We start from the raw sequence: 20,472 nt of genomic DNA on the forward strand, positions 1-20,472 counted from the left end.
ATAACGAAATACCTTAAATGTCGATCTATCTACAGTTGCAAACGAAGTTCCCACAACTCTTATCCCGAGTTTCACGAGCATAAACAAAACAAAGAGTCAAAGCAATTAGAATCTCAACCAGGAATAACAATCAATAAAGATTGTCTCTAATAAATCAACACAGGATCAAAGAAAGAGAAACAAAGATAGGAATTGATCGAATGGAGACGAGCGGAATGAATATCTTCTCTAACTTGAGTTGGCCGAAATATCAACCCTAGGTGGCTAATATGCTTGGCCGAAATTCACTATATAGGGGGGTATAAATAGCCTATTGTATATAAATCCTAGTTAGATAGAATTAGGTTACTTAAGTAGAGTTTTATTCTAAATAATACTTTATTAATATTATCTATAACTATATCTAAATATAATAGATAATATTTGTTTATTTGATAGGATAATAATTAGAGATATATAATCACATTAAACCTCCTAACTTATTTATCCTATAATTAATTTAACCACAATTATAGTCCAATTATAATTATCTAAATAAATTAACTAATATATATACATAAAATGCATATAAATTTCGGTCCCCCTTATATACATAATTAAAACAATTTTAATCTTCCATTCATTAATTACTATTATGTCCTTTTTTTGTTCTAAGTCTTATGTGTGACCCATTAGATTCTTATTGCTACTACTCGTATACAACCATTGAATTAATTTCCTAAAATTATATTCAATCTTTTGTATATCGGAATGAGTGCGCGGATTGTGAATAACAGAACCGTAAACATTCCCCCATAGCTATAAGAAGACAGGTTGATTCCGTCATTGAGCTTTCTGCATTAGGTCTAGTATAATTCAATCCTTTATCAACTATATCCTCGAACGAATCTTATGACTATGGATATTGTCAAGTAACATATAGCGAGACGTTTATTTTACTTGTTCAGGTAGAGTTAACTCCGAATAGATAGATTAAGTGAAATCTCCATTTCAACTCTTAATCCATCACCTTGCAAGGATTTAGAGTCAAGTTTTCCACAAGCGGTCCTTGGATATATCTCCCATTTATCAGGAGTGACGAATGCTCAATCCAATATTAACTATTCTGCAATTACTTCATGTGATACCCAACGCCTGCTCGCACACACCCCAGGGTCATCCCTGTTATGGATCGTATTTGAACAGAGTCAAAGTATCACACTCCATAATCCAGAATCACTAATTAATATTCCTTTGCGTTTGAGGATTACTTATGCCTACTAATGCCAATGTGATGAACATGTGACATATGATAAATCCATCCATCATGTTATCTCAAGTCGGGTCCCCAATCCTAATGAACTCCTTCACCGGATCCATGTAATTGTCTAGATATCTCCATACCCGAAGCTTGTGAGATCAGCTCCCTGTTCATAACAGAAGACACTATTACATGCAAGTCTCAACAACATTATGTCAATCCTTATTTAAACATATTACTTGACTTGGGGTGGTTTTAAGTTTATTAGTTTATTATAAGGTTTAGTCTCACTTCATGCTTGTATGAACACTTTATAATCACTTTAAATAAACTTTAGGATTTTCTTTTATTTGACTTAGTTAGTTCTTAAAAGTAATTGTCTTTATATAGTTGAAAACAAAACTTTATCTTATTAAAACAAATAATATAAAAAGAACAATTCATTTACAGCTGGTTTATATCCTACAACAATTGACTATAGGACACTAAACCCCATCATACTCCCACTTGGACTAAAGCCAATTGTTTCTGTAACTAATCCCAGTAGAATTCAGATGACGATCATAAACTCTCTGGGTTAAGGGCTTTGTCAACGGATCTGCAACGTTGTCCTCAGTAGGCACTCTTTCTATTCTCACATCTCCTCTTGCAACAATCTCCCTTACAAGGTGGTATCGCTTAAGGTAATGCTTTGATGCATTATGAGGCCGTGGTTCCTTTGCTTGCACAATGGCTTCATTATTATCACAGTAGAGAGTAATGGGATTTACAATGTCAAGCACCACTCCTAGTTCAGTGATGAACTTCTTAATCCAAACCGCTTGCTTTGCTGCCTCCGCAGCTGCGATGTAATCAGACTCGGTCGTAGAGAAGACTACGCTTCCCTGCTTGGAACTCTTCCAACTGACCGCGCCCCCATTTAGGATAAACAGGTATCCTGATTGGGATCTAAAATCATTCTCATCTGTGAGATGACTGACATCTGAAAATCCTTCTATTTTTAGTTCCCCTTCTCTATACACTAGGAACATGTCTTTAGTCCTTCTCAAGTACTTAAGAATGTTCTTGACGGCATTCCAGTGATCATCACATGGATTTCCCTGATAGCGACTCGTCATGCTCAATGCAAACGCTACATCAGGCCTAGTGCATAACATATCATACATAATCGAACCAATCGCACTGGCGTGAGGAATTACATCCATGTGTTTCTTATCACCTTCCGTTTTAGGACACTGATGATTATTTAACTTAATCCCATGTCGTATGGGTAAGTTACCTCTTTTTGCGATTCAAGCATGTTAAACCACTTTAACACATTATCAATGTATGTAGCTTGTGAAAGACCAAACATTCTTCTTGATCTATCTCTATAGATCTTAATCCCTAAGATATAAGCTGCTTCTCCTAGGCCTTTCATAGAGAAGTTACCTGATAACCATACTTTCACCAACTGTAGCATAGCTACGTCGTTTCCCATTAGTAATATGTCATCTATATATAGTATGAGAAACGCGACTGAGCTTCCACTAATCTTCTTGTAAATGCAAGCCTCTTCGCAATTTTGCTCGAAACCAAATTGTTTTATGGTTTCATCAAAACGCCTGTTCCAGCTCCTAGATGCTTGCTTGAGTCCATAAATGGATCTCTGAAGTTTCCAAACCTTGGTTGCATCTTTTGATGTGAAACCTTCAGGTTGCATCATATATACATCCTCAAGTAGGTTTCCATTTAGGAAAGCTGTTTTCACATCCATTTGTCAAATCTCATAATTGAAGTGAGCGGCAATAGCAAGCATATTCTGATTGATTTGGACATGGCTACTAGAGAGAAAGTTTCGTCATTGTCAACCCCTTGTCTTTGACGATATCCTTTCGCTAATAACCTAGTTTTGTAGGTGCTAACCTTTCCATCCATGTCTGTCTTCTTCTTGAAGATCCAACTGCACCCAATGGGTTTTATCCCTTCGGGTGGATCAACCAAAGTCCACACTTGGTTGGTATACATGGAGTCCATTTCAGAATTCATGGCTTCAAGCCAAGCTTTGGATTCTAGACTTGTGAGAGCCTCTTCGTAGTTTTCGGGTTCGTCATCTAGCACGGGAACCTCTTCACCGTCTCCCACTAGAAACCCATATCTAACCGGGAGTTCTCGAACTCTTTGAGATCTACGAGTGGGTAATGGCACTGGAGTCTCATCTAATGGGACTGCTTCGGGTTCCACAACAGCCTCTGTTGTTTCAGCTGGTGTTTCTTCTTGAACTTCCTCAAGTTCTATTATGCTTCTTGTTTGTGTTTCTTCCAGAAAATCTTTCTCCAGAAACACCGCATGCTTGGATACTATTACTTTATGATCATTTGGATGATAGAAGTAATATCCCATAGTTTCTTTTGGGTATCCAATAAAGAAACACTTATCAGATTTAGCATCCAACTTATCTGATACTATGCGTTTAACATATGCTGAACAACCCCATGTTCTCATAAAAGAGAGAGTGGGCTTCCTACCAACGAACAATTCATATGGTGTGGAACTGGCGGATTTGGTGGGTACTCGGTTTAAGGTAAATTGGGTAGTTTCCAAGGCATAACCCCAGAACGTCTTTGGAAGTGATGCAATAGTCATCATGGATCGTACCATATCCAATAAGGTACGATTTCTCCTTTCGGATACACCATTGTGTTGTGGTGTATAAGGAGGCGTCCATTGTGAGCATATCCCACATCCAGTTAGATAATTCGGAAAATCATCTAAAAGATATTCTCCATCTCGATCTGATCGAAGTATCTTAATAGTCTTTCCGGTTTGATTTTCTACTTCATTCTTAAAGCATTTGAATTTCTCAACAGCTTCTGACTTGTGCTTCATCAAGTAAATATAACCATATCTAATATGGTCGTCTATGAAGCTTATGAAGTATCCGAATCCTCCTCTTGCTTGGACTGACATAGGACCACATACATTTGAATGTATTAATCCTAGAGTGTCTGATACATGCTCACCTTTATTGCTAAAGGGTGTCTTTGTCATCTTTCCTTTTAAACAAGACTCACATGTTTCCATTGATTCGTAGTCAATTGAATCTATAACTCATCTTGATGTAGCTTAAGCATGCGTCTTTTGTTTATATGGCTTAGACAATAATGCCATAAGTAAGTTGAATCAAGTCTACTCCCACATGGTTCTAGTCAACTAGTTGAAGTCCAAGTCAATGTTCAAAGGTCCTAGTCTACTCTCATTGACTTAGGAACCTTCCTATCAGAAGTGGGCACTCTTTGGTCGTACTTGGCAACTTCCTCCAAGGTCTTTGGGGTTATTTGGAGTCTTCCTTACCCATAAGGAGATTTGGTTTCGGAGTTGGTACTTTTCATAGGTTCGATGGATGTGCTGCCCATACACGGACCTGCTGGTGCTGGCAGGCAGACTCTGTTAGGCTCGCAGCTTGGCCTTTAGCAATTCTGCACATTCACGAATATTTCCCCACACAAGCCAAGTTCCACAGGCTCTAAATGGTCTAATGAACCAACTCAGCAAGTTTCGTGTCAATTGTACCTCTGCAGCTCCTGTTATGGACTAGTGGTGAATGGAACATTTGAACATCCAGTCCCCTCAACTGTTGAGTCGGTATAAGCCACACTGTAGGGAGCACTCTCTCTGCCCCAAAATCACTTGAACGCTGCCTCGTTGCCTTCATCCGATTGGTACTGTCCCATGTGCCTAGTGATTTTAATTGTATCGCCTAGTCTTTTAATAGAGTAAAATGATCCGTTTACCCCTGAACCTCCCTTCGGATCCGTTGGGTATTTGACTTGGCCCGCGCATTCTGGCCGCACGTGACAATATGCACTGGGGTTTTAAGGCTCAACCAACATATAGAATGTCCACGACGATAGAAAGCCTACGCTTTGGGTTGTATAGCTGTAATGCTTTAACTGCCAATTTACCTAACCCACTGGTCAATACAGTTTTTCAGATTTTGTTAGAGCCGACTCGGAAGCTTGTGCGTCGTTTCGATCCCCTTATCCTCCACTCGAGCAAAATAAAATACAAGAAAGGTAATTGGATTATTCTAATCATCGGTCTTCTTTCATTGACTTATATTCTTAGAATCGGTGTTTTTGAGTTTCAGTTACTCAATTTCAATCATTTACTGAATTATGGAGAGAGAAGAATAGTGTATGCGCAACTTGGTTGTCTGGATTTCAGATCATAATTTCTTATTTTTATTTCTCTCAGGCTGTGGGATTATGGATCAAGACGGGTATACTGTAGAAGTTACAGGCCTCTCTACCAAAACCACAGAGAAGGACCTTTTTGATTTTTTTTCTTTCTCAGGTTCGATTGAACATGTTGAGATTGTCAGGTATGCCATACTTTTTCCTCAAATTTTTTGTAGTTTATCAGTTTCCATTGCAGGTAAATTTTAATGGATCGATGAAACAGGTCTGGTGAATATGCCTGCACCGCATATGTGACATTCAAAAATGCGTATTCTCAAGAGACTGCTTCGTTGCTCAGTGTAAGTATAGATTTACTACCTATTTCTCATTACCATATTAGTAGTATCTGCAATTTTCCTCAAGTGTGGTTTGGTTGGATATTTGATAGATAAATTTATGAAAATAATAATGTGATTCTCCTGTCTGTATCATTGGTTACACAAGTTGTAAGAAATGTTTATTTATTATGGGACAAGAATTACTAGAGATTTTGCATAACCAATCTAGACTAAATTTACAAGAAGATTTTTCTTCTTTTTGTTTCATAAATCTGGAGGATAACACGAAATTTCCTTCAGCTTGTCTCTAATGTGGCAAGCAGCTTTTGAAAGTATTAGTTTAACGGAAGTTGGATGTGTGATAGTCATTCTATCAGTAGTGCTATTAATTGGATAAGTGTATTTAGTCTCTATTATGTTGTTCTTTTCATCCGAATTTGGACTCTGTTATGGGTTTATTTAACGAAGTTGATGTTTCATCTGCAGATAGAACTATCTAGCACTTGCTCTTATCACCATCAGTTTCCTGAATGACTGTTTTGTTATGGAATCTTTGTTTTGTGTTTTAATTATGTAATTGGTTGTTTAATTCTTGTTGTGCCTTTTGCTGTTGATTACTTTTTTTTATTGAAATTTGGAGGTTGAAATGTAGTTTGATTTTGTTATGTTCCATTATATCATTGTAATAAGTAATAACTGCATAGGAAGGATATTGAGTAAATAGAGTTGATTTATATTGCCTTTTTTTTTTATTGATGATTGTATAGCTCAGATATTTTTTTTTTTAATTGTCATGTTGTATCATCTCTTTATTCATATGGCTGTAGGGTGCGACAATTTTAGATCGACATGTATGCATAACACGATGGGGGCACTATGTAGATGAATTCGATCTTTGGAACAGGTCGATGTCAAGGGCTGAGGATGAAACCGAATCAAATGTATGTACTCTATCTGTGTTGGTGCTCATAGTATAGTATGAACCACTGAAAAATAGATGAATTTATTAATCTAGGTTGTACTTTTCCAAATGAATCTTTGCATCTTTATAGCAGCCCCCAGAAAGAAGTCAATATGTTTCTAGTGCTGGTGAAGCAGTAACAGTGGCTCAGGAGGTGGTAAAACACACGCTAGCTAAGGGATATTTGCTAGGAAAAGACACCTTAAGCAAGGCGAAAGCTTTTGATGAGTCTCATCAAGTTAGTGCAACTGCTGCAGCTAAGGTCGCTGAGTTTACTGAGAGAACTGGGCTTGCTGATAAGATTTTTGCAGGAGTGGAAGCTGTTAAAGAAGTTGATCAGAAGTACCACATCTCCGTTACGACTAAATCAGCTGTATCAGCCACGGGAAGAACAGCTGCAGCAGCAGCAAACTCTGTTGTAAACAGTAGCTATTTCTCCAAGGGAGTTCTTTGGATGTCAGATGCTTTAAATCGAGCAGCTAAAGTTGCTGCTGATTTGGGTAGTCGGAATGTTGGACAATAAGGTCTTTGTTCAATGTAGATGTAGTTTTTGATTCTATATATCACATGTAGACTAGAGAGTGCAAGTAGCTGATATTTGTAACTCTTGTATAGTAATAGTACTTTGCTGGTCAATCCAATCAGGCACTGTAATATTATATTCTTGTGTGGTTTAGCAGCCTCTTTTCTTTGTATGGCATGGTCAATCCAATCAGGCACTGTAATATTATATTATAAGTCAATGACTGGATTTGAATGTTTTAGTTTGCAGTTTATAGTTCTTACATGTTTTACTTGCTCATATCTGCTTGTTATGCTCATATATATATATATATATATTTTTTTTTTTTTGAATAAACGCAAACTTTTATTAGCTGGAATCAGCAAGAAGAATTGAATACAAAAACGGAGGAGTGCCAAACCACTCTTCACGATCAGACACAGAACTAACCGCTCTAGCAAGACTATGAGCTGCACAGTTCGCTGAACGTTTAACAAAGAAGACAGTAATATGACCTATCTCATGTATTAAACTAAACAATCGCCTATAATATCAGACAAATATGAACAGTTTTGAGTTTTCTGATTTATGGCCTGAATAACCGCCAAGCAATCTGTACGGAGTTCGACATTCCTATAACAGCTTCCTTTCAACCAGGACAATGCCTCCTTTACCGCCATAGCTTCCGCCACAACAGGATCAAAAAAACCTTCCAGAATACCATGGCTAGCATAAGAACAAATACCCAGATGATTACGTACCAAAAAACCGTATGAACAGCAGTTCCTTTCACTGAATAAACTAGCATCAACATTACAAACAAAATTACCCTCATCCGGCCGAACCCATCTGTTAATCCTACCGTCATTCCGAGTAAACACAACATGACGCAGCTCCCTCGCAACTTGCCAATCCGAGGCTTCCTTGACAGCAAATTTAATTACATAAGATGGCAAATCCCGATTATGGTTCCAGACTTGGCTATTTCTATTTCTCCATATACACCAAATGAGAGAAAAAACCTTACTTAAAAGCAGCTGATCCATAATTGAGATTAAATTTCCAATCCACTCAACAATATTAAGAACAGTGCTCATCCTATTATCTCCAAAAAAACATATCCCAGGTTTGTCTAACCTCAGGACAATGAATTAAAGCATGATCCATATCCTCATTCTGAGCATCACAGATTGGACAAATTGGGGATAAGTTGCTATGACGGGCTTGTAGGTTACACATGACGGGTAAGCAACCTGAAAGTAATCTCCATATCAGATGCTTTAACTTTGGAGCAATTTGTAATTTCCACAAAAGCTTCCAAACCCCAACCCTTCCACCAAGATCCGTTGTCTGAAAACTATTCAATACCCGATAACCAGATTTAACCGAATAAATTCCGGACTTGTCAAGCCCCCACATCCAGCAATCATCAACATCAGAGACGCGTCTTGGGATTGAATATATTAACTTTTGATCTCTCTGATTTAACAGCCTGCTGATCATATGCTTATTCCATCTTCCATCCGCTTGCAACAAATCACAGACCTTACCCGTGGGGAGATTGATATCCAGAGGGCTTGTAATATAAGGATTTTGATCTTCCGGCAACCAAGCAGCATCCCAAATCTGAGTTGACCTACCGTTCCCAATCTTTTTCCTTAACCCTTGACTGATCAACATCTTGCTGGCAAAGACACTTCGCCAAACAAAAGAGGGGCAGTGACCAATTTCAGAATTCAAAAACTCAGTAGTAGGAAAGTATCTAGCTTTTAGGACCCGTGCAATCAGAGAATTAGGCTTTTGAATTATGCGCCATTCCTGTTTAGCTAGTAATGCTAGATTAAACTCACGAAGTCATCGAAAACCCAATCCACCCATACTTTTTGGAACACAAAGGCGGTCATAACTCATCCAGTGGATTCCTTTACCAGCACCACATTCAGATCTCCACCAGAACCTATTAAGCAGACGTTGAACCTCTTCACAAAATTGTATAGGAAGGAGAAAGATACTCATAATGTAGGTGGGGATTGATTGCAATACAGACTTAATAAGAACTTCTTTGCCTGCTCTTGACAGAAGTTTTTCCTTCCAATTATTTATTCTTGATCGAATTCGATCCTTTAAAAACCCAAAGGTCCGCGTTTTGTTACGTCCAACCGACGCAGGAGCACCCAGATAGAATCCTAAGTCCTTAGTCTCCATTACACCCAATAATGAGCTAGATATATCCCTATCTCCAGAGATGGTATTAGCACTAAAGAGAATGACAGATTTTTCAAAGTTAATACACTGACCTGAAGCACCTTCATAGACCTGTAGACACTGCTGGACTATTGCAGTTTCAGTCGCGGTTGCTTTGAAGAAAAGATAGCAATCATCCGCAAAGAACAAGTGAGAGACAGGAGGTGCCGATCTCGCTATCTGACACCCGTGAATCAACTTTGCCCGCTCTTTCAATTGCAATAAAGAAGACAGACCTTCAGCACAAATTAAGAACAGAAAGGGACTGAGAGGATCACCCTGTCTTAGACCCCTAGTTGGGATAATTGGGCCTAATTCTCTTCCCTCATGACTAATTTTGTAAGTTACTGATTCAACACACATTTTCAGCCACCCAATCCACTTATCCGGAAACCCCATTTTTACCATAATTGACCATAAGAACTTCCATTCCACACGATCATAGGCCTTACTCATGTCCAGTTTAAGAGCAGCTAAGCCATGTTTGCCTTGTCTTTTATTTTTCAAATGATGAATTACCTCGTATGCCACCATTACATTGTCAGAAATTGATCTTTCCTGAAGAAAAGCACTCTGATTAATCGATATAACAGATGGAAGTACCTTTTTAAGCCGAGAAGCAATCATCTTTGAAACAATCTTGAACAGTACATTGCATAAAGCAATAGGCCTCAGGTCAGTTACCCGGTCCACACATGCTTTTTTTGGTATAAGAATAATGAGAGTATCATTAAGAGACCGAGGTAATTGTGATTTCTCCAGAATTGTAAGACAACAATCAACAATATCAGTACCAATTATACCCCAAAACCGCTGGAAGAAAGCCGGGTTAAGTCCATCAGGTCCCGGGCTTTTATCCGGATGCATGGAAAAACACGCAGATTTAACCTCGTCAGCTGAAAATGCCTTGGATAGAAAAAGGTTCTGATCAGCAGTAATATGATTTTGGACAGCGTTTATTATCTCAGAGGCTTCACTCCCTGAACTGGTAAAGATTCCTTGAAAATGCTCACATAGTAACTCTTCAAGCCCACTACCCCATCCATACTGTACTCCGTTGCTGTCCTTTAATTCATTAACCACATTATTTTTCTTCTGCGAAGAAGCATATGCTTGAAAGTACCGCGTGTTAGCATCACCGTCCTGCAACCAGTGAATTTTAGCTCGTTGCTTCCAGTAGTCCTCTTGCTGTTGTAGCGTCTTTACATAAGCAGCCCTTGTCTGATTAAACAACTCAATACCAAGTCGATCAGTCCTATGCCTATGATTCTCCATCTGGTGTCTTAGGTCAGAAGCCTGATGTTGAAGATTACAATTGATCGATTTACTCCATTGTTGCAGAGCTGAAGTGCATTCCTTAAATTTATCAGAAATTGATCTCCCCACACAAGCCTCCCACACAGTCTGAATAACCGAATGACAGCTACCTTCCCGAAACCATTGATTTTCGAACCTAAATCTCCTTACTCTAGGAGACTGAACCCAAGCCCTCAATTGTAAAACCAGCATTGAATGATCAGAGCACGCCGCAGGCTGATTTAAGAGAACTGATTGCCCAAAATTCTGCTTCCACTCAACATTCACAACTGCTCTATCCAGCCGTTCCTCAATCCAATGATCCGAGCCTCTCCTAGTTTCCCAAGTGAAAGAGTGTCCTTTCATCGCCATGGTACTTAATTCACAATCTTCCAACGTCGATTGAAAACCTTCAATCAACCAATATGCCCTATTAGCGCCACCTTTTTTCTCAGATTGACTAATTATATCATTAAAATCACCAACACAGCACCAAGCTTGATCGTCTGATTTATACAGTGACCGCAGTAACTGCCATGATTCTCTTCTACGACTCCTCTCCGGATAACCATAGAATCCAGTTAACCTCCAAGGAAGAAGATTAGCTATGGTAACCAGAGCATCAATGAAATTTAATGAATAGGCAGAAATAGAGATGTTAACATTATTACGCCACATTAAAACTAACCCACCACCATGCCATCTCCCATCAACAATGAATTGATTTTCAAACCCCAGTTTTCTACATACAGAAAGAACCTTAGGCTCTTTGATCATGGTTTCCATAAGGAAAATGATCAAAGGCTTGTGGACACGAACCAAGTCCCTGAGGACATTAACTGTACGGGGATTGCCCAATCCCCGAAAGTTCCAGCTGATAAGACTCATAATCCTGGGCGGACCTGACTTTCAGGTCTCGCCCCTCCTCCAATTTCAAGCTGATTGGGAAAGCTTCGTTCCGTCATCATCTGATCCTCATCAATGCGTGGTCTCTTTGGATCCATTACAAGAATTTCCTCATCAATTTTCTCCTGGTGGGATGCTCCACTCTTATCAATTTTCTGGCCAGCCCTTCCCTGTGATAACTGCTTCCCCACCCAGCCACTTGGCTTACCAGCCAAAGAATGGCTTCCTAACTTAACCCCTGTAGATGCATTGTCCAATTCGCAGGAATAAGTACTTGTTGTTACAATGCTACCTATACTCTCAAATTTATTCGTATCAATCTCCGCCGAAGGATCACGAAGCCATTCTTTTCCCCGTTGAATGCCGGTTTTACGTATAGAGGCCCTAAGCCAACTTCCATACTTCCTTTCCTCAGAGATATTGGTACAATCAAATAATGCAGGACAAAATTTATCTGCATGACCTATAATCCCACAGAAAAAACAGAATTGGGGAAGTCTTTCATACCTGATGTTGACCCATAACCATTCTCCCCCACTTCTTTTCAGTTTTTGCCCTGTTTTTAGAGGCTTCCTGACATCAATTGTAATTTTGGTTCTCAGATAGCTTCTTCTTAACCCAGTGAAGTTCTTTGGATCTGTTTCCACAAAATTCCCCATTTGATTACTAATTGCTTTACAAACTGCTTCAGTTTGGAACCCTATTGGAAGATCGGAAATCTGAATCCAGATGATTAGATCAGTCAAAGTTGGGTGCATTGGTTGTTCAGACATCCCTAATTGCTTGACTATCAATAGATTCTGATTGAAAGTCCATGGTCCATCATTGAGTACACGAAGCATATCAAGTTCATGAAAAAATTGAAATAAATACCTTCCTTCCATATCTGTTTCAGTGATAGTTACCCCTTTGACAGGTTTCCATATAGCCGCAAGCATAGTCTTCATAGAATCAAAATGTGTAGCTTTGATTGTCAAAAATTGCCCTACAATGAAAAAGCTGCCTTGTTGAACTTGGTTTTGTAAGGCATCCTCACTGATTTCCAGCCCAACTTCCTCACTGTTAAGATAGAGCATACCATATTCCTCAGCAAGACCTTTGTTCTTTTCCATTATAATAGCCGTGAAAGACAATCGATCGATCAGAGATTAGAACTTTTGGGGACGATAAAGGTTTTCAGGGCAAACTGCAATTACAAGGAATCTTGAATCGTGATTCTTGAAGTGATACTCGAATGACAAGAGAAATAGGGATTTAAGAAGAACGTCACCACTCCAATTGAATTCGGAGTAATTGATTCACTGGAGGGCCAGAAGGTTAAGAAATCGATCAGAAGAAGCAAGAAAACCTAGGGTTTCCCATCTCAAAAGAGAAGACATACGCATCTCAAAAGAGAAGACATACGCATCTCAAAAGAGAAGACATATATATATATATATATATTAGTATTGCAGGCTTGTTGCTGCATCGAACTTGTTGGGTTCAGAGGCTAAATTGAATTTTGCTCTATAATTTAGAGGGCCAAATGGACTTTATGTCTTTTGATGTCTTCAATTATGAATAACACTTTTCGATCTGTCTTCCGGTAACTTGAATTGATAGTAAACAGTCAAAGAGAGGCTGAAATCCGGCGTCGTCTCTCCGATGCTTAAGTCAGTAAGATACTTAAGAGTAAGTATAAACTTGAAAGCAGTTAATGAGAGAATGTGAATATTAAATGTACATTGAGCTCTATTTTCAAGATGATTATATACCTAAAGTGTAATGCACTTTATACATGTCAGCTCCTGATTGGGGTTCGGTAATGTGTCTTTCCACATGTAGACTTCTGGTTGGTTTCAGATTCATGTGTAATTCACTTTACACATGTCAGCTCCTGATTGGGGTTCGGTAATTTGTCTTTCCACATGTAGACTTCTGGTTGGTTTCAGATTCATTTCCCTTTATGTCATTTTGTAATGTACGACGTGATCTAAAGAATAGGAGCGTACCTTTAAGGTCCGAAGCACCCATTGGTCCACATGTTTTAGCCAGATAACTTCATACTAAAGCTTCTAATTAGTCGTATGACCCAACTCTTTTAGCTTGCTTTAATATGGGCCCTTGGTTCAGGCTCATATGATTGATTCGGCTAGGCCTTTGTTTGGGCCTAGTGATTTTATCCTATATCAAATGTCCCTCTTCCCCCCTCCTCCTTAAGCTCTAGAAAGCTCTTTAGGGCTTCACTATCTGAAAAGGTATGTCATACTCAGAACGCCGATCAATAATGACACTTTATTGAGACCTTACGTGAGCCGTCATTTCATAATCTGCCATTATTACCTTAGGCTTTGAGATAAACGAAAAGCCTAAGGAGTAATGATGACAAACTGTTCAAATTTCTTCCTCTATATATAATGAAGAAAACGTCTTTATAATTCACATTGTGCTTTTGCTTTTTCCTCTACAATTAAACCGTAAGTTTCTTTATCTTGCTCTTCCTTTACTTTTCTTTAGTTTTTCCTTCAATGGCTCCGAAATCACCAAAAATCCCTTCTAAAAAGATTCGTCTTTCAAAGAAAACCCAAACTTCTTCCTCTTAGAACCCCGAAGAAGCTCCTGCAAAAGTCGTAAGGTGAATTTGAGGGTTCCTGCACAACCTTCCACCATGACCTCATAACTTGTTACCAAAGTTGCATAGCAATTTTTCTAGTCAAAACAAATGACTATCACCATTCTCTAGGAAAATGAATGAGCAAATCAGTTGCCATTGGGGAAACTAGTTATCTTTACCCAATACCTGGAATGGGAAATGAGGTTTCCCCTACCTAGAGGCGTTGTAGCTATTTTAAACGAATTCGAGCTTTGCCCGTGCCAAATTTTGCCCAATTTCAAAAAAGTTTGTGAAGATCTAGATGTTGACTTGACCGGCCTATTGTTTCGGCATTTCTGGAACCGTATGAATAAGGGGGACGAAGACATGGTTTATTGGTCTGCCCACACGTTTCGACGCCCCTTCTTAGAGAAGAAGATGCAGAATGTGAAAAACTTCAAACCGAAGTGGTTTGGGATAGAACGGAATAGTGTGGATCCCAATAACCCTTATGTCAGAGGCTTCCCTTTCGCTATGAAGGGGAACGAAGCTCCCATAAGTTCGGCTTCGTGGAAACCCTCCCACACCTTGAGCTCTAAAGAGAAAGATAAAGTCGAATGGACTGAAGCTTATAACTTCAAGTGGACATATCGTGATATGTTAAACTTGATCTGTACTGATGGTTATGCTTGTTTCGTGAGTAAGAAAGGGAAAATTGTATATCGAGACTAAAAACAGTTCAAAAAGCTAGAAGGTGATTTTCTTTCCTTGTTTTAATTTGTGATTTTTTTGCTTGATGTAGGTAAATCTGACTCAATGCATATTCGTTCACAATCCGCAACTCGAATCAAGATTATAATTATTTGATAATTTAATATTTATGGAATAATTTAATTTAATTAAAACGTTGATATGTAAAAACCGGCACGGGATAATCGCGGGACAGCAGCCCCACGCGTATGGAGGCTGATGCCTTTTGGCAGCAACCTCCATGCTGCTGCCGCAAGGCAGCAGCATGGCCGAGCCGTGCAAGACGGCTCGACCACTAATCCCGGGGTGGAATTTTTAGAATTATTTAAAAAAAATTAGTTTTTGTATATTAGTTTTATTTTTCCAAAAATTAAAATCTCGTTATTAATTATTTTACAAAACGATTATTTAAAAGTTTTAATTTAAATTGTATGAGATAAGGTTAGATTAAAAACGTTAAGTAAATTTATGGAATAATTGAATATAACTAATTGATTTTGTATAGTTATATTTTATTTCTAATATATAATTGGAGTAAAATATAAAAGGATATGGAATTATTAGTTAAAGGTCTAAATTGAGAATAAAATTAATTTAAGGGTTAATTTGATTAATTGAAATATTACATAAACTGTTTATGTAATCAACCAATTAAGTTTATTTAATTGAGTCTTGGCATGTTTGGCGTTATGGACATTATTAGACCCCTCTATAATTGTTATTTAGTCTTTTGGTATTTTTGGAAAATAGGACATGCAAGTCATGCTTTATTTACTCTCTATTGTATTTCTATTTTCATCTAAATCCCTTCCAATTAGTTGAAGCATTCTAAAGTAGTATAGAAATTTATATTATTTCAAATCAAGGCGCCAAGGAAAACACAGAGGACCTTAAGGATAAATATGTAATGGTTAGTATTTACCCTAGGGTGACATTTTATTCCGTTTTTGGTTCAATGGAATAAATTTAGATAATATGTCCATAACTGCCAATGTTGAATGTATGGTCTGATGTATGCTAAAGCAAATCAAGACTAAGTTAGATTATGAGACTTAAAATGAAAATCTCTCACTAAACAAAAGTTAAGTCAGTAAGCAAGTTATAAAACCGGTTGCCCCCTAATATTATAATTCAGCTGGCAGCATCTGGAGGCCTTTGGGTGACTGAGAGTCTTAGGGCTCGGGGTCTAATGGATACACCTGAATTATCGAAAAATGTTTTCACAAATATATAACGTAATGACTTAAAGTAGCTGAGAGTAATTGGGCGAGTCGTCTCGATTATTTAAATCTATTGTGCAAATTGGGATTAATATTAAAATGTATTAGTTACTAATGTGGTTAGTAACCCAGCAACCTAGGAATCATATAGTTGATGTGATTGATTACATGAATCTACCTATTAAAGGGAGTGAACTTGTTTGAGTCATTCAAGATAAACTTAACGAAATAGGATTCTAGCTCACTAAAGATTTTAGGAAAATTCTTCGAATTAATATATAGAGTTATTAATTTGGCAAAATAGTAGGAGCAATTTAAACAACTAAAGTCCTATATTTAAATTTAATATGTTAAAGCAAATGAATAACATTCGTCACTCTTTCTCACTCTTAGGTTATAAAAGTAACACTCATAAATCATGTCTAAAATAGATATGCGTAACATAATTACCGATAAAAACTGAATGGTTCGAACTTCACCGACTGGTTTTGCAATCTCAAAATCGTTTTGAAATTCCAAAAAGATTGGGTATGTACTAGATACACCGATACCCACCGCTCCAATTGACGATGCACCTGTTGAAACACAATTTCCACACTAATTTTGATTATGACAAAAATATTAAATTAAATTAATATCTCCATAATTAATAAATTAAAATAAAATGTTTATTTGTTTATACTATTTGTTGAAGTGTTTGATAATATAAGTCTTAGTTCAAAGAAATTAACTTGGGTCTTAAGGCTTAAATCCAAGCCCATTGTCAAGAAGGCTTGTGAACCAAAGCATTAAGCTCAGCTTATAGAAGGATCCAGATGTTGGGGTTTAGTGTCCTATAGATAATTGTTCTAGGATATGAACTAAATGTAAATAAAGTGTTCTTTATATCATTTGTTTTAATAAGATATGGTTTCATAACTATATAAAGGCAACCTCTTTTAAGAACTAAATAAGTCTAATAAAAGGAAATCCCTAAGTTTGTTTAAAGTGATTATGAAGTGTTCATACAAGCATGAAGTGAGACAAAACTTTATAATAAACTAATAAACTTAAAACCACCCTAAGTCAAGTAATATGTTTAGAAACAGGATTGACATATCACTGCTGAGACTTGCATGTAACAATGTCTTCTGTCGAGACAGAGAGCTGATTTCACAAGCTTCAGATATGCAGATATCTGGTTACATGGATCCGATGAAAGGGAGTTCATTAGGATTGGGGACCCGACTTGAGATAACAGGATGAGTAGATTTATCCTTGTCACATGTTCATCTCGTTGGTATTAATAAGTATAAGTAATCCTCAGACTCAAAGGAATGTTAATTAGTGATTCTGAATTATGGAATGTGATGCTTTGATCCTGTTGTAACACGATCCATAACAGAGATGACTCTGGGGTGTGAACGACAGATGTTGGGTATCACAGGAAGTAATTGTAGGATATTTATACATTGGATTGAGCATTTGTCACTCCCGATAAATGGGAGATACGTCCAAGGATCGCTTGTGGAAGACTTGACTTTAAATCCTTGCAAGGTGATAGCTTAAGACTTGAAATGCAGATTTCACTTAACCTATCTAATTGGAGTTAACTCGGCCTGTACAAGTAAAACGAACGTCTCGCTATATATGACTTGACATTGCCCATGGTCATAAGATTCAGTTCAAGGATGTAGTTGATAAAGGATCGAATTATACTGTAACTAATACAGAAAGGTCAACGATAGAATTAACCTGTCTTCTTATAGCTCTGGGGGAATGTTTCAGATTTGCTAATCACATTTCACGTACTCATTCTGTTATTGAAAGATTAAATATAATTCTGAGAAAATTAATTTAATAGTTGCATACGGCTAGAAGCAATAAGAACCTAATGGGTCACACATAAGACTTGGATCCCAAAAGAGAAACAGATGTTAATTGATTGATGGAAGCCCAACTGAGTCCACTAAGGCCCAGTACTTAAGGGGGGCGATTTTTATGTATGTAAAATACATAAAGAAATTAATTTGATTTTAAGCAATCCTAATTAGATTATGATCGTGAATTAAATTAATTAAAGGATAAATAAGTTAGGAGGTTTAATGAGATTAAATTGCTCCTATTATTATCCTAAAAGGTTATTATTATTATCTTTATATTTAGATATAATTATAGATAATAATTAATAAGAATTTTATTCCGAATTAAATTCTTATTCAGTAACCTAATTTTATCTAACTAGGGTTTAGATACAAGAGAGTATATATACCCCCTTATATGAGAATTTCGGCCAAGCCATAGTCTACCGAAGAGAGAGAATTTCGACCCCCTGTTGAGGACGAGATCATTCACCACTTCCTTCCGATTCGATTGATTTCATCTCTTTCTCTATTCCTTGATCTTGTGTTGATTAATTAGAGGTAATTTATTCTTGATTGCTTTCATACGGTTGAATTCTAACTTGGTTTTGAATTGTGTTTTTGTCTTGTGCTCGGGAACTCGAAGTAAGAGTTGTGGGCATTTCGATTGCAACGGTAGATAGAACATCAAAAGGTATGTCCTTCTATCCCTCTTTATATGAAATAACGATTAACGGATCTTGGGTTAATGGAAAAAGGTTAAAATTTTTATATTTCCGCTGCCAAACGTTTGCCTATTTCCCTTCACTGGTATCAGAGACTGCGTTAAATCTGTTATTTCATATATGAAAATTAAAAGGTTTTTCAATCAGATTGAATAAATATTTATAGTTAGGTTAATTAACGAAACCGTTTTGATTAATTAATTCTAAAGATAAATAAGTTTTAATTAATTGTTAATTAAAATAGATTATGCATATGTTCCTAATTATTTTGGTTGATAATCATTATAACAAAAACTATTAGTTTTATAGTTAGATTAATAAAAGTTAGTTTTATTAATCCTAAAGATAAAATAGAAAATCTTTGAAAGGTTTTCCTATTTTCTGAAAATCGTTTTAAAACCGTTTTAATAATGATATATATATATATATATATATATATATAAATAAAAAACAGAACAGTAGTCCGGGTTGCGCCGCGAGGCAGCAACCCGAACTACTGTTCACAGTTGCTGCCTCGCGGTAGCAACCGTCTAGCGACTGGACGTCGCTGCCGTAAGGCAGCGGCGGTAGCGTGTTTTAGATCTCGGGCCTCCTTTGTGGGCCCGACACGAGTGAAATCCTATTTTGTTTAAAACCGTTTTAAAATAAAATAGTTATAAATATATTTATATATATAAGTTTCAGAAATTAACAGTTTTCTGTTTTGATTATCGAATGAAAAATTTATTTAAAAGTTTGTTTTACCTATTTGTAAATCAAAAGTATTAAATGAATTAAAATCAAAATAATTGGGATATACATAAATAAAGTTTTGTATAGCTGTATTAATCTAATAGGTTAATATAGAAGATACGAAACTGATAGAATTAAAATTGGGTGAAAGTTAATTTGATGAGTTAATGTGATTAACATAAATATTACATAAGTATTTTATGTAATCAACCAATTAAATTTATTTAATTGAGTCTGTGTATGTTTGGAGTTATGGACATATTTGGACCCTCTATTTAGTCTTTTGGTATTTTTGAAATAGGGCCTGCGAGTCCTGCCTATCTACTATCTATTGTAATTTCTCCTCTCATCTAATTCCCTTCAAGTTAATTGAAGTTTTCTTTAGTAGTATAGAAATTAATATGTAATTTCAAGGCGCCATGGAGAAGACGGAGGACCTAAAGAGAAATATGTAATAGTTAGTATTTCCCTGGGTTTGGCCTTTTATTCCGTTTCTGGCTCAACGGAATAATTTAGATAATATGTCCATAACGCCAATGTATGTGTCTGATGTATGCTAAAGCAAATCAAGACTAGGTTAGATTATGAGACTTAAAATAAAAATCCCTCACTAATTAAAAGTTAAGTAAATAAGCAAGTTATTAAAATCGGTTGCCCCTCCCTAATATTATAATTCAGTCGGCAGTACTGGGGGCCCTTGGGTTGTTAAGTAAACTCAAGCTCGGGGGTCTTATGGTAACACCTGAGTTATCGAAAAATCGTTTTTCATGAATATGGGGTAATACTTAAATTAGATTGTGATAATTGGATGGGTAAACTCATGTTATCATAAACTAATGGGCAATATGGTTGAGATTAATATGAATAGCATATTAGTTACTAATGTGGTTAGTAACCCAATAACCTAGGAATCACATTGAAGATGTGATTGATTACATGAATCTACCTAACAAATGAGACTAGCTTGTTGAGTAAACTCAAGGTG

General features: G+C 36.9%; 1 protein-coding gene across 3 annotated transcripts; it reads left to right on the top strand.

The window, feature by feature from the left end:
* Positions 1 to 5,141: 5,141 nt before the first annotated feature.
* Positions 5,142 to 7,470, top strand: LOC136218481 (binding partner of ACD11 1). Of its 3 annotated transcripts, none has more exons than XM_066005370.1 (5): positions 5,142 to 5,295; positions 5,477 to 5,603; positions 5,684 to 5,759; positions 6,566 to 6,679; positions 6,791 to 7,470. In XM_066005370.1, exons 2-5 carry the CDS (start codon positions 5,488 to 5,490, stop codon positions 7,220 to 7,222), a joined length of 738 nt encoding a protein of 245 aa, XP_065861442.1. In that variant the 5' UTR covers positions 5,142 to 5,295; positions 5,477 to 5,487; the 3' UTR covers positions 7,223 to 7,470. The 3 variants fall into 3 exon arrangements, with proteins under 3 accessions (XP_065861442.1, XP_065861443.1, XP_065861444.1); XM_066005371.1 differs by having other exon boundaries at positions 6,794 to 7,470; XM_066005372.1 differs by lacking the exon at positions 5,142 to 5,295 and having other exon boundaries at positions 5,321 to 5,603.
* The last annotated feature ends 13,002 nt before the right edge of the window (positions 7,471 to 20,472 follow it).

The sequence above is a fragment of the Euphorbia lathyris genome, chromosome 2 (assembly GCF_963576675.1).
Source record: "Euphorbia lathyris chromosome 2, ddEupLath1.1, whole genome shotgun sequence".
NCBI lineage: Eukaryota > Viridiplantae > Streptophyta > Magnoliopsida > Malpighiales > Euphorbiaceae > Euphorbia > Euphorbia lathyris.

Coding starts and splice junctions, on each gene's coding strand:
- LOC136218481 (XM_066005372.1), top strand. CDS start 5,419: ATGCGCAACTTGGTTGTCTGGATTTCAGATCATAATTTCTTATTTTTA. Junction 5,604..5,683: donor GAACATGTTGAGATTGTCAG/GTATGCCATACT, acceptor TCGATGAAACAG/GTCTGGTGAATATGCCTGCA. Junction 6,680..6,790: donor AGGATGAAACCGAATCAAAT/GTATGTACTCTA, acceptor GCATCTTTATAG/CAGCCCCCAGAAAGAAGTCA.